Source organism: Rhipicephalus microplus, chromosome 4 (genome assembly GCF_043290135.1).
Source record: "Rhipicephalus microplus isolate Deutch F79 chromosome 4, USDA_Rmic, whole genome shotgun sequence".
NCBI lineage: Eukaryota > Metazoa > Arthropoda > Arachnida > Ixodida > Ixodidae > Rhipicephalus > Rhipicephalus microplus.
This window is the reverse complement of record NC_134703.1, coordinates 220,230,506-220,245,574: the sequence shown is the minus strand read 5'-3', so window position 1 is coordinate 220,245,574 and position 15,069 is coordinate 220,230,506. Positions and strand designations below refer to the sequence as shown.

Here is a 15,069-nt window from a genome sequence, read left to right as displayed (position 1 = left end):
TCCAAAGCGCTTTTGCGGAAAGCAAAAAGCGAATGTACTAGAGCTGCCACGGTGTAACAAGGAACTAAAACCGTAAGACCTGCAGTGATGCCTTATGCTCATAAGGTCTCCCATAACATGAAAAAGGTAGTAGGCCGGTATGGGGTACCTGTCGCCTTTTTTGCGCCCGTAAAACCGGCTCAGCTGTGCCCGAGAACTGCTCAGGGGGTAGAGGCGAGCCGTCAGAGATGCGGCAAGAAACATGGCACGATGTACGGGAAATGTGCCAATGACGTTGTTTATGAGATTCCCTTTTCCTGTGGCAACTCGTACATCGGGACTACCGGGCGCTGTATTAATGAATGTATAGGAAGCATGAATTAAGTTTAATGAAAGATGGCCTGGCGCATTTGCTTATGCATTGTAAATCCTGCGGGTGTGTACCACGTTTTAACGAGTTTAAGATTCTAGGTAAAAGTAGGCATAAAACGTATGCATGTGGGAAGTACTGACCAGATACTGCAACAGGGTGGCCAATCCTCTGGCGATTGAGTGTCTTACCGGCGGTGGTCACCGGTGAGGCCGCACCCCAGGCCTCTTAATGCAGTTCCATCACCACGTGGATTCTTTTTTTTTTTTATACAGTTCGAAACTGCCCGGCACCGGGATTCGAACCACGAACCTTTAGCATGCGAGGCGGATGCTCCAACCACTACGTCATCGCCGCAGCTTTTTTTTTTTTATAAAACTGCACGTGAGTTGATGGAAGGCTGTTAAATTAAAAAGAAAGATGAAAGGTGTATCAGCGAACCGACGGTGACAATGTACATATCGGAGAAGAGGTTGTTTGGTAGCAGGATAGCGTAAGGGCGTGTGAAGACTGCGCATGTCTGTATGTTGTTATTTAAGTCTGGATTTGCGCCCAGTCTACTTTAGTTGGAAGTGCCGCTTGTGCTTGTCGTTCAGTGTTCCTTTACTTTGTGTGTGTGTTATTTGCAGCCAAAGCATGTCATTAAGCTCATCCAGGCCAGGCATAAGGAAGTCGAGGAACGTGAGCGACTAGTGCTCGAGAGAGACCGCCAATTGTAACACAGAGCAGGATACATTCTAATTACACCTGTTTAAAAAAAAAGCCACCTCTTCACTGTGATGATAATGAAGATTGTGACCATGTTTTTACACCCACACTTCAATCGGGTACTCTGTAGATTTTATGGCCCCCACTAATAATATTTTGGGAATCACTGAAAATGGGTCAGCAACTGCACACTACACAACGAGCAGGCAAGTTTGCTCTTCCCACTGAAGCTTCATGTTTTCGTTTAATTGCCCTATATGTACTATGTACACTCTACCACAAGGAAAATGAATGTTATAAACAACATTTAAGATGCATTTGGTGTTAGCCATGTTTTCTCCTCTTGTGTATGTGTTTTTCAAGGCTAGGTTTATTGATCTTTCAAACTGCAGTAAAGCTTCATTAGTTCAAACTCGGTTATTTCAGAATCTCATTCATTTTGAAGAATTTCTACACTCCCAAAATTTGCAATGTAAGCTTAAGTGGACAATTTGAAGCAATGGTCTGCACCTACCAGGTTAATTCAAAAACTTTGCCTGCGATGTGCCAATTCACAATCCCAATTTGGCTGCAAATACACAGAAACAATTGTCCTAAGAAGCCACCAGGCAATTCAATGTTGCAGCGTTAATAGGTTACAGGTGAAACGCCCCAGCCTTGCTGCTTCCAGCAAAAAATAATAATACTAATAATAAAAAAAGAGCACGAATAGAAGATGTGCAGTGCTTGCAGTACCCAAAACAGACGGCGTGCAGTACACAAGCACTGCACGCCGTCCGACTTAAATTCGTGAAGCATTTCAAAACATTACGCGTGCCAAACAAGCATTCTACTACAGAGTCACGCCAGGCTCTGCACTACTTTTGAAATAGGATCTATTGTTCGCGAAACGTCGATTGCTGTTGCAGTGCTGGATACCCAATTTTGTAAACATTACATATGTATTCCTATGATACAGCCGTCATGTCAGTTTAGAGTGACACTAAAGTCAAATACCAATTTACATAAGAGTGAAAGCTCAATGTATGGCAACAACTAAAGCGTCAATATAATCAACAGCAATGCCGTACTTACCGAGAAACGAAGGTAAATGCACAAGAATACATGCGCCGCAGTATGACATTCTCAAAATGATACCGACGACGTCAGACAAAGCGCCTACAATTAATAACTAGTAATCGACATAGCTGCAATAAACAAAGAACCTTTCGTGCATCAAGAGAAGCAATAAAATGCTGCTTGTTCATTTCTATTTGATGCAGAGAAAGAAGAACCGTCCGATGTTACTATGGAAAATGACGCGAGTGGTTCGAAAATTCTATTATCGCGTGGTTACAATGAACAGGCCGTGCCATCTTGTGGGGCACCGTTGAACCACAAAACACGTCTGCCATCTCGGAGCCAATGGCAGGAAATCAATCAATAGCCGTTATTACTGCCGTGATTGTCGCTGCTTTCGTTCTGTCTAGTAGTGCTGGCGACCGCGCAGTAGGGACGGGCAACGTTGTTCACGGCAACAGCGACGGGAGTCGGTTTAAAGTGCGCTAACATGATGCGGGCCACTAAAACGTGATTCTATTTCAAAATAAGCCCTTCCTTCGCACAAAAGTAACACTATGAGGTTTCTGAACCGCTATTTCAACAATCAACATCGACTTAATAGTAGCCTCTTTAACATCAATTGTAGTTAGATGTTATCCACTGAAATTGATTTATGTAGCAGTGTCTAGAGCTACAATCCTTGCAAGCAGCAGTGCTTCACAGCAGCTTATTGCTTCTGCAGCATTGCTAATACTTATGTTTTTGTTGGCATTGTTGCAGAAGTACACACAACTGGTTATATGAACACTCGCAACTGTTGTCTGTGCATGCAACATTTGTACATATAATATGCGTCATTTCATAACAAGTCCCTCTGTAAAATTTCCAACATGGTCACCTTTCCTCTACATGTTTCACATAGTGTCGATTCCTAAATACGTGGGATCTGCCAAAAGTTTCTTTATTTCGCAACAAATTTTTGATCAAACTCAGTGCTATTCCAGTATACTTTTGTGCTGATTTCATATACGGCATTTTTTTTCTAGTATAATCTGTAGTTTTACAATAAAAAATATTTCATGTGCCTTTTGGGGAGCTTGAATTTTCCAAGACGTATCAGAAATGTTTGTGGTGCAAAAAAATGAATGTTAACTCTACGAGAACAAAGTTGTGATATGTTTAACATTTGTGAGCAAGTCAATTTCAAGACAACTTCACTTGAAGCAAGGAAACAATCTGCTGTAGTGCAGCATTTGTCATTCCAATAACAAAGAAAATCAAGGTAAAATTTATAACTACCTTCCAGCTTGCTAGTTGAAACGAAAGAAAGGTGGCTCCCTTTGGACATATTTTGAAAAGTTTTTTGTTGCAATCTGTTCGTGAGTTGGAAGAGGGCTTCAGCTTGAACCCCCCAAGAAAGAAATAATGAAAACAACTGACTTGAGGGGGTCCGAAAACTAGGTTAAAGGGGCAGTTTATGCTTCATGAAGTTCCATGGGAGAGATAACATCCCTATAGCTGTTCTATATGCTTTTATACTATGAGTGGTCAGCACCATATCAAAGAAGACAAAAGGCAAAGACAAGAGATTTTCTGTAAGTATTTCTCTCTAGATGCTGTGGCTTTGTAAAACCATAATCAATTGCTAAATAATCTCTGTGTCAAACCATCTTTGTTTCTCTTGAAAGGCCCAAGTTGGGAAATAGTACCTTTAAGTGCTTCTGCAGCTGCAACTATTTCTGTGACGGCTACAGCAATGTTGCGTGACGTCGACACCAGTGCCTGTTTGCCTTCCCCTGTAGGTTTCTGAACAACCTGCATGAATGCAACATGTCATCTGTTACAAAGCAACAGCACTAACTACTACTTGTGTTGCGGCATACACTTATACAACACAGTTAATAAATTTTGAGACTACAGAGAATGAATCTCAACTTTCTACTCAGGATTAAGAGCAAAGGAAACAACATAAACATGGAAAGAGGACCACAACAGGCTTGACTGTGAATACATGTTAACTAGAGTCGTGCGAAAAGCAAAATCTTGGGTGCAAAGTGAATTCGAATAATTTAGTGTGAGTATGAATCGGATAGAACATTTTTTGAATATTTCTCAAATATTTTTCCAATACCTTGAAGTGAAATCACAAAAAAAAAGTTGCAAAGGGTCCCTGAGCATACTCTTATCAGATGGCAAAATGTAAATCTTTATTTTGGTTAAGCTGGAGGAGTAGTGTTGCCCAGTTGCCTTATCAAGATGTCACATACTTATCTCGGGAGAACTTGCATCAGATAGAATTGAGAGAGTTGGGAGACGGGCATGGCACGAACAAAAAACACTTTATAACCCAAAAAATAAAAGGCAGAGAATCAAAAGCGAAAATTAAACCGACACTCGTGGACACAAAAATACGCCATTAACAGTACAAGCAAAACAGTTTGCAAACTAGTCTAAATCCGTTCTTAGCCCTCGCCACTGCTCCTAATCCAATTTCGCATCTCCCCAATCGAATGATCTTATGGTTAACGTCGGCTTTTCTCCGATGCCAAGTAGAGGTTTGTTGCGTACGTCATGGACTTTTTTTTCAACCTTATACTGTCGCCGTTTGTTGGTCCCAACGAATGAGCTGCTCGTCGTTGTCACTGGCGACCTGGACTCCGTCGTCTTTTTCGGCCTCACTAGGCTAGGCTTAGCCCCGTCATGAACTCTCTTGATGGCAAGTCAGCTCTGCTGACTGGTGTGGGCTGCCGCCATCTTGCTTTGAAGTGGGAGAGCTGCAAGTCGACCAGGAACTGCTGGGCAAGGGTGCAACAAGTCTGGACAGCCTCACTCGGAACCTCCGAGGTCGACGGCCACTCCCCGGGCCTCTCACGTTGACATCCTCAGCGCCGGGCGGTCATGCTGCTCCTTTCATGGTAGCGATGCTCATTCCCCACATCCTCGCAGCTTGGCGTACTGACACATAGTGCCCGCTTATCATCTGGGATTTTTACTTCAGGCCGGGGTCGTGTGCCACGAGCCTTTCTGCGACCAATCTCTTGCGTCTACGTGGCTGGTGCGCGTGCTCTCAGGTGACTCATTTTCATATCCGGCACAGTCATAGTGCTTCTACGTTCGGCACGCGCCTCATGCCTCTCCTTTACTCATAACATTGGACCTACTTTTAAAGATTTTTTTTTTAAGCAACTGCTCATCCCCGTTCTTCAAATGATGTATCCAAGGCTACATCTTGTTCTTTCTTGGTCTCTTTTTTTCGACACTTCGTTGACATCATTGCGCACTTATTCATCCCTCGCTGCACTTTTTTGTTCACACGCCATCACTGCTATTGTTCATACATTCTTCACAAGTTCCTTAATTCACATTATGAGAAAACGCTCCCAAGAACAACTGCACACAGTGCTCAACCCTCAATCTAAGAAAAATCTGAATGATATACAATACCTCGCAAATACACTCTCAATGTTGTTATCCAGTATACATTAGTCGGTAACTTTTATACACTTTCACATTAGTGATGCTTCACTAGCAACGTGTTGCACCATAACTTTTCACAAACTGCCTTACATCTTTGTGCACTCCTTGCCAAAATGCCTCCTTAGTAATTTCTATACGCAGGCTCTGCTGGTCTCAACTGCTATTCGCAGAGTGATATTCTAGAATATCCTTCTTATAAGCTGCTGGTACCGTTACGTGTCTCTTCATAGCTCCATTTTCCCCAAATTTTTGGTATATTACATCCTTATTCAATTCATAAAACACTCAGTGTCTGAATCCTTCTCTTCTTGGCTTGCCTCCAATCCTGCTCATTGTGTATCTTAGGGCTCTATCCCTTCACTGATTTTTTGTGAGCTCCTCTAAAGATACACCTAAACACTCCAAGATTGGCACCTTCGCCTCTGCCTGCCTTTCACTTCCCTCATTACTACCTCTATCCTCCGAGTCACCTGGGCTCTTCTTTGCCTTTGTCTTCTTTTCTTTTGTCTCCTGTTCTATTCTCGTGGCATTAAAACCCTTTCGCACTGGGTCATCAACTCTTCTCACCTCCAGTGATGTTCTGTGCAGGGAATTTTCCCGTTTTTGGGGAATTTTCGCCTATTCATTTTGAGCCCAAGAGAAAAAAGGAATCATTGTGATACCATTACGGGAAATTTCAGGAATGGTTATATTCTCCTATGATGACCGATATATAGCGCTCACTGTGCACCTTCATCTGCTATAATCAGTTCTGACATATGCACCACGCAAACACAGCCTTTGAGATTTCTTTCTGATATTTACCCGGAGCAATTTCTAGTTCACTAGTGGTGTTAGACTTGAAGCCCACAATGTGCAGTGTACTAACAGTATATGAATTAATAAAGACATGCTTTGGTTGTGTCGCAGTGGAGGGGCTAGTCATGATGTCAAAAGTCGCCAGTACGTGAGACACATGTCATTATAGTATGTGTGCGCGTGGATGGGTGCAAAAATTAGTACTGTTGTGCAGGAAATTTTGCTGGGAATTTGGCAAACGTTTGCAGAAAAAAATACCTGAAATAGGGAATTTTCATGTCTCTGAATGGGAATTATTCGACGTAGTACGGAACATCACTGCTTACTCCTGGCCTATGTCCTAAGATGACGTCATACAGTGGGTCCTCCATATTCTTGGTCATAATTTCACCTAAGAAATAGGGAGTGTTCAACATTATCTTGGCCTCTGGCAGCCTCCTCTTGGATCCATCTACAAAGATGACAATGCCCTGTTTTCCTGTGAAGTCTTTTGTTAACTAGGCTCTTGAATATTACAGCATCAGTCCCAGAGTCTCTCAACACTGAAACTCGTTTGCCGTTCACTTTTCCTTCTACCACTGGCATATTACAGCCTCTTCCTGTTGCCGGGCTCAACACTGTGCTCACTATCTCGGGCTTTTCTTCTGCCCTTAACGCACATGCACTCTCTTCGCCTGATCGTGACCTACACTCATTTGCCTCGTGCCCCCTCTTTTCGCATAGCTGGCAAACTACAGCTGTTTCTTGTTTACTGCCACTTGTTCGGCAATTCATGGCTATATGCCCTAGTCAACTGCACAAGAAACATAGCTGCTGCGCTCTTGCCTTACTCCTTCAAGCCTCAGTTATATGCTCACCTTTCTTGGGTATGTCGCTTGTCCCTTTCTCCAGATTCTTCAGCTCTTGGGCCTCCATGAATTGGTCAGCCTGTCTTGTCATTTTCTCTACCATGACCACCTTTCTTCCCTTCAAGAATATGACCAGCTCGCTACTGCAACAGCTGAGAAATTGCGCTCCAACTACCTTGTCACGGACGCCTTCATAAACTTTTTTTCTGTATCAGACAACTCCATCCATCTGTCAAAGTAGTTGGACAATCGGCTGACACTCTTTTTGCTCGTCTCTGAATTCTTGGGCTTGCATGACCGGAATTTCACGCGAAAACCTTCGGCGGTTAGCTGTATTCTTTGTAATAAAGTTTTCTTTACCAGTTCATAGTTCAGTGATTCTTCTGCTGGCATGCGGCTGAACACAATAAGTGTCTCGCCATTGACACACAAACTCAAGGCAATGGCCTACTCGCTCTTTTCCCAGCCCTGCTCGATCACGATCCGCTCAAAAAAAAAACGCAAGTGAACATCAAGGCCCTCCCTTTGCTCGTTGCAGAGTGCCATCAACTTGCGCAGGCAAATATGTTTAGGCCTGGGAGTAGGCGAGCTGGTTGACGCCGACATGGGGGTACTCGCATTACTCGCCTCGTCACGCGGGCCCAAGTTTATCTGCGTTAGCCTCAACTTGAGCTCAAGAGTTTCCTTCTCACGGTCGTGCTGTTCGCGCCCTCTCTTTCTCGCGCTCATGCTATTTTACCATCCGTCCATGTGCTCTTTCCTATTCTTTCCAGTTGCGGCAGTTGCGGCGGCCCGCTTGTCTCGTTTAGGGACATCATGTTGCCGTTCAGTCGTGGCGAGGCCCAAGGCTGGGGGCATTGTTTGTTCGCTATCCCACTTCTGACACCATGTCACGTGGTTAGTGCTATGAAGGGGCACGGGCACGCAAGAACCGACAGGCGCTCATTGGCTCCCCAGACAAAAACTGGGCCCCTGCCTTTATTGAGATCGACATTTATAGACAGGAACTTCAGAGGGTGCTCGTGACAAAGTGTCTACCGCAGCTAAGTACTTCCCAGGCACATATTTCACCCCATACTGATAGCGCATCAGTTTTATCCGCATTCGTCGTATGCGGGATGGCACAAGCTCTAGGTCCTTGTCACCCAGAAGTGTAACCAAAGGAAGATGGTCTATCTCTATTTTGAAGGTGAGGCCACAAAGAAACTGATTGTATCGGGAAGCAGCCCAAGTCACGGCGAGACATTCGTTTTCTGTCTGGGTATAGCGCACTTCTGTGGAAGTGAGCATTCTTGAAGCGTACGCAACGGCCCGTCAATTATTTTCAGGCTGGTCCTGTAGGAGTACCACTCCCAGGCCATAAGAACTGGCATCCGCGGATACTACTATGTGGTAGCAGAAATCCTATTTTGCCATGCACGTGTCGGAGCTCAGCAACAACTTCAGTCGTGAGAAGGCAGCTTCTTGACTGGGACTTCAAGTCCAGGTGCTGTTCTTGTTCAAAATGGAACGAATGCACTCTGTGACACCGGATACATGAAGTATGAAGCGTGCGACGTGGTTGGCTATTCCAAGTAACGGTCGTACTGCACTGACGTCGGTGGGTAGCGGCAGGTTCTTGACAGCCGTGACCTTGTCTGGGTCTGGTAAAATCCCGTCTGCTCCAACCACTACACCCAGGAACTTTACTGAGGTGACCCGAAACGCGCACTTCGTTTCGTTGAGTATGACACCCTCTTCTTCCAATCAGGCCAGGACGGCATTGAAGGTGCCCGTCGTGCTACTGCCAATCTTTGCCGAACATCACAATGTCATCAATCATGTTCACAACTCCAGGCAAGCACTCAAGGATTCTTGACATTAACTGTTGGAAGTACTCAGGTGCCGTGGCAATACCAAAAGAGAGTCTCTTGTAACAATATTGACCAAATGGCGTGATAAAAGTAGTCAGTTCTTGGCTGTCTGCACTCAGCTTCACCTGATGAGAGCTAGACTGCACATCCAACTTTGAGAACACTCGTCCTCCATCCAAATGGCCAAGAATCTGTCCCACTGTCAGCAATAAGAAGCACTCCCTTTCACTTACTGCATTAAGCTTCGTCAGGTCAACACAAATCCTATAGTCACCAGATGACTTGGGCACGACCACGAGTCCGGAGCACCACTCGATTGGCGTCTCTACCTTTTATATGACATCCTGCGACTCCAATTCATCCAGCTCTCTCTTGACAACGCCGTTTAAAGGAATTGGAATACGTCGTGAGGCACTCAAAGAAAATAGACGGGCGCCGGGTTTCGGGTGTATGCGGTATTGAGCTTGCCGAAATTTTCCTAGTCCCTGGAAAATTTTTGCTTTAGGGGAATAAATGCCCTTGGCAGAATACACGAACAGAACGACCCCAAGGGCTTCAATTGCAGGCAGCCCAAGCAGGTGTGCACGCTGACGGTCAACTAAATACAATGCCTGCACTGGCTCTGTCGCAACACTGTAAAGTTGCTTTGAAGGTACTGAGAACGTGAGGAGTCTGTTCACCAGAGCCTAAGACTTCCTTTTCGACAGAATCGAGCACCCGTGGTCGACCTAGGAAAAACGGCGAGACCACAGACACTTCTGCACCGGAGTCTATCTTAAACTCGGCTGAGTGCCCGTCAACAAGTATTTCTGTGTAACTTGCTCGGCATGAATCCATATTGTGAAGTTCGATAGATCCGAGTAGGTCATTTCTGTTCTTCATACAAACTTTGGCAAAATGCCCTACCTTTCTGCATTAGTGGCACATCAGTTTTTGGGCTGGGTAGTCTTTGCAAGGGTGTCACTGATGCCCACAAAAGCGACATGATAGTGCAGCCGAGTATTCAGACTGATAGTGAGAATGGGACGAAGGGGTGGTTGTATCATTTCGACGAGCCGAATCGATGTTCAGCATTTCAGCAAGGGCATTATCCGCAGTCAATCTTTGGCGGGATAACCGCTCTTTCTTAGCGTGCTCATGAATGCGGGCTTGGCGCAGCCCTTCTTCAGCGGCAAGTTTTGTGCAGCGGCATAATTGATCAGACAGCTCTAGTCACTTATGCCCACTACAAATCTGTCCCGAAGAAGACGGTCCTCGACAAGCAAGCTGTTGTAGCTGCATCGCTTTACCAGGTTACGTAACGTCGTGAAAAAGTCATCCACAGACTCGCCTGGCTGCTGAATGCGGCGGTGAAACGACTTTCGTATATCTCATTCACAGGGTGCACGAAGTGTGAATCCAATTTTTCTTTGAGAGATGTGAAACGAAGAGTCTCCGGTGCTGATACCCCAAAGGGCAAAAGAATGGATCTGGCTTGCGGTCTCATACAGTAAAGAAGTGTCCGTACCTGGGCCTCGTCACTGACATTGTGCAGGCCGGCCACGAAGGCGTAGTTTTGGAATGTTGCAATCCATGTGGGCCATTCTCCGGGATTAGAAAAAGTGAAGTATGCTGGAGGACGCAAGCCAGATATGCCCGACTGAACGTTGTTAACTTTGGCTTCGGCGTGGTTCGATATCGCATTGTTAGGCATTTCGGATTAACGGCGTGATTCCTCTTTTGACACCATGTTCAGCCCGGAAGCCAAGAAGAGAGGCGGACTGCTGGCAAGTGGAAACAAAAAAAAAAAAAAAAACTTTATTCCCTTTTCCCAAATACCATATATACACTCGGTGGACAGCAGTGCCTCCTAGTGGCCACATGCTCCAAGGAACACTGGCAGTGCGCTCTACAATGGGAGACCGATGAGGAGGCACAAATGTTAAAACAATACTTGCACAAAAAAAAAAAAGAACAAAAGACTGCCGTGGGGCTCGAACCAGCGACTTCACCCGTCCTGCATGTGCCGCACTAGCCAACTACGCCACAGCTGCCGACTGGCTCGGAAGGTTTAAGAAGCCGGTTTTGTATTGTTGTCATGCTGTACACAACTTGAACACTTTTTAGTTTTACGTTTAGACGTAACTTCAACAGCTTTTATCGTTATGCCTAGGCATAATGCTAGTCAGTCCGACTACTCAAACGAAGCGCCTAACCGGAAAAGTCCATGACATCACTTCCCTGCGGCACAGCAGCCGTTTCTGAGTGGAGGTGGCTCGTGTAGTAGTCTCTGCCAAAAATAAAAGGAAGAATATTTAAAGTGAAAATGACACTCACGGACACAAAATTACCCACTCACAGTACAAGCAAAATAGTTTGAAAACCAGTCTAAATTCGTACTTAGCCCTAGCCACTCCTCTTAATCCAATATGGCGCCTCCACGATTGAATGATCGTACGGTTCAGGTCGGCTTTTCTCCGATGCCGTGTTGAGGTTTGTCATGTACTTCATTGACTATCTCTTCAACCTCCCGCTGTCGCCATCAGTTGGTCCAGCCGAACGAGCCGCTCATCGTCATCGCTGGTGTCCCGGACTTTGTCATCTTTTTTGGCCTCACTAGGCTAGGCTTAGCCTCGTCATAGACTCTCTTGATGCCACGTCCACTCTGCTTAGTTGTGTGGGCTGTCACCGGCCTTCTGTGTAGTGGGAGAGCTGCATGTCGACCACGAACTGCGGGCGAGGGTGAGGCAAGTCCGGGCAGCTTCACTCGAAACCTCCGAGGTCGACGTACGCTCTCTGGGCCTCTCTCGTCCACATCCTTAGAACCGGGCGGTCATGCTGCTACCGTCACAGTAGTGACGCTCATTTTCCACGTCCTCGCAGCTCGGCGGGCCCAGACACAGTGCCAGCTCATACTCTGGGATTTTTCCTCGTGTCCCAGGTCACGTGCCAAAAGCTTTTCTGGGACCAATTTCTTGCGTCTTTGTGGCTGGTGCGCGTGCTCTCGGGTGACTTTTTTTCTTCTCCCACAGCGTCGCAGCGCTTCCATGTTCGGCACGGGACTCGCGCCTCTTTTTTACTCATGACACAAGAATGAGTTAATGCAAAGGACAAATTCTCTTTATATACATGGTTTGGTACAACCAAAGTGGTGTCACTTTACATGTGAAAGGAAGCCATGCCATTTCTTCAACCTAAGTGATGTGACAGAGAAAGGCTCTCTTCGAGCCGGGAGACTATATGCAGCACAAATTGCCCCTCCACGGCTGCGAGTGGTTCCTGCGGCAGTTGTTGGTGTCTGGTTCTGAGGGATGCCCGACGCGTTTTTTCCACACGACTTTTATGGACACCAGGCAAATGAATTTTTTTTACACACCTAGCTAAGTAATGTTTTCGTGTTAAGGGGAGACGTGGGTAGAAAAGTCGCGGTTTTCCAGAAAATTTTCACTTTTTCTATTTTCAGCTGTACCGGCAGCCTTGGACTATAACCTATTACTTCTGAAAATATGAAGATGAAATTTGCACGAGAAATTATCAAAAAATGCTTCCAAGTGGGCAGCGGTGACACGAGAAATGCGTGAAAGTCGCAAAAAACCGCGAAGTTCGCGTCGTCCTGTTGCGAAAATGACGCGTTGAACGCCATTTGCAATCGTGCACGCATGCTGCTAAGGCCATATCCTTCACAATCCACTAGTAGCCAGTCTCGTGCCTTCACACAGAATAAACAAGAAATGAGAAAAACAACGCGTATGTCACGCGTTTTGAATTTCGTGGCACAGAATGCGAGGCAGCCATTAGACCGCGGTGCGCTCCACGCTCCTCCCCCTCCTATCTCCCCAGCAAAATAGTGAAGCCTCGGACACTGCGATCGAGTTTTTCTGTGTTTCTCTGCATTTTTTCGTCATGGCAAGCCCGATGAAGTGCAGTTCAGACAATCGAAAGTTCAGAACTCGCCAAAAGCATCAAGGAAAATGCGTCAGACGCTTCGCAAAGCGACAGCGAACGACGATGACGCCCCCCGACCAACGTCTCGACGCTCTGACTTCGGATAGGCCCAACATTGTCACCGAACCCTGCGACAGTGATTGTGAAATAGCCGCTGCCGTGGAATTCGTCAGTGCATGCCAAAAGAAGATTGGATTCTTCGAGAGTGAATGTAGACCGGTAGATTCTGCTACTGCGAACACGCTTGTATGCAAAATCGATGCACTGATGGCATTTGTGGCGGGTGCGCAATGCCCAACCTGCCGCGAACGGAAGCTCAGCGTGCGAGAGGCAGCTGGAAAGCATAAAGGACTTTCGGCATTCCTCGAACTGTGGTGTCAAAATTCTGATTGCCCTGAATCTGCACTTTCGTTCACGCATAATATCGAGACTACCGCTTCGACCGGGGACCAAGGGACGAGCACTCGCTTTGACACCGGCAGCTCGCGTGATAGCTTTGCTGTAAACGTAAAGGCAGTTCTGGCAGCACGCGCTATAGGCGCAGGCCACGACCAACTTTCACAATTTTGTGCAGATTTTCGGTCTTCTGAGCCCGTTGCATCACAAGACATTCAACGGCATTTCCAAGCTCCATGGTGCGGCGATGACGGCAGTGAGCAAAAACTTGCATCAGGCACGAAACATTAGAAGGACGCAGTCGGCGGCAGAGATGTGCCAGTCATGTTTGATGGCACCTGGCAGAAAAGAGGTCATAAAAGTCACAATGAAGTGGGCACAGTCATGCCCCTGGACACATGGCTCTGCCTCGATTTTGAAGTTCTTTAGAACTACTGCCATGCTTGAAGTACACACAGGGATCTTGGGAAGGATGAAAAGATATGGCGAGCTTTTCATCTTCCAGTTTGCCAAAAAAACGCTGACTGCTCATCCCATGCAATGAAACCTGCGGCAGCTGTCAATATATGGCAGAGGACTTTGTCTTATGAAACTCCACTGCGATTCACCAGCTTCCTAAGTGATGGTGACAGCAAGACCTACACTGCAGTCTGCGAGGCAAATGTATACTGTGACACCCCCATTGACAAAGAAGAGTGCATGAATCACGTTGCAAAGCGCTTGAGAACTGCCCTACAGAAACTGGCAACGCCACTGCCCTGAGGCGAAAAATTTAAAGATGCGACATTAATAAAACTACAAACATATTACAAGATCCCCATCACGAGCAACAAGAACAGTGTCCGAAATATGTACACTGCCATATGGACATCGTATTTTCATAGCTGTTCTAGTGATGGTGCCAGTAGCCACAACTTTTGCCCCGCGGGACCGAATTCGTGGTGCAAGCACAAGCATGCGGAAGCACTGGGGGAGCTTGCACCACGCCACACCCAACTGTTGACGAAGGCTCAAAGATTGGCAATTATGCCTATCTACAAGCGCCTTACAGAGGAGACACTCCTTATTCGGTGCGTTCATGGCAAAACACAGAATGCAGCCAAACCACTGAACAGCAAGATATGGCTGCTATGTCCAAAAACAAAGTTCGCCTCCAGAACAACTGTGGAGACAGCCACCGCTCTTGCCGTACTCTGGTACAACAAAGGCCACAGGGGCTTTGAAAAAGTACTCGAAGGCATTGGAATTCTCCCCTCACAAGATCTGGCCACACATGGTGACCACTGTGATGTTATGCGCATCAGGAAGATGAACCTGAAGCAAACTGCAGGACCGAGGGCACACCGTCCCAACACAGCGAAGAGAGCTCGTGTTGAGGACACTGACCGCAAGAGTCGTGAAGGACCAAGCTGTGGTGCAGGGGACTTCTAGACACTTGCAGTGCATTCAGTGCAAGGTACTTTTCATTATGCCCCAATTTGATGCAAAAAGAATGATTTCCTAATAAATGCCAACTTTGTGAACTTTTGAACTTGTTTTTCTCATTTCCATTTTTTGTGACAGTTTCACCTTTTCTGGGCAGCCTTTTAGAAACTTATATTCATTGTATAGTAACGAAACTTGGCACACATATTCTTCAACACATGCAGAATGCAAATATCTACTTTAAACTGAA

General features: G+C 46.0%; 1 protein-coding gene and 1 pseudogene across 3 annotated transcripts in view; one reads left to right on the top strand and one right to left on the bottom strand.

The window, feature by feature from the left end:
• rhea (Talin_middle and talin-RS domain-containing protein rhea) overlaps positions 1–15,069 on the bottom strand; it is a 908,869-nt gene that overhangs the window by 115,268 nt on the left and 778,532 nt on the right. For all 3 annotated transcript variants that reach the window (XM_037423602.2, XM_037423603.2, XM_075891790.1), the window contains exon 49: positions 3,808–3,913. In XM_037423602.2, coding sequence (XP_037279499.2) covers positions 3,808–3,913 — 106 coding nt within the window. The remainder of the gene's footprint in view (positions 1–3,807; positions 3,914–15,069) is intronic.
• Positions 10,802–14,964, top strand: LOC119172486 (uncharacterized; annotated as a pseudogene).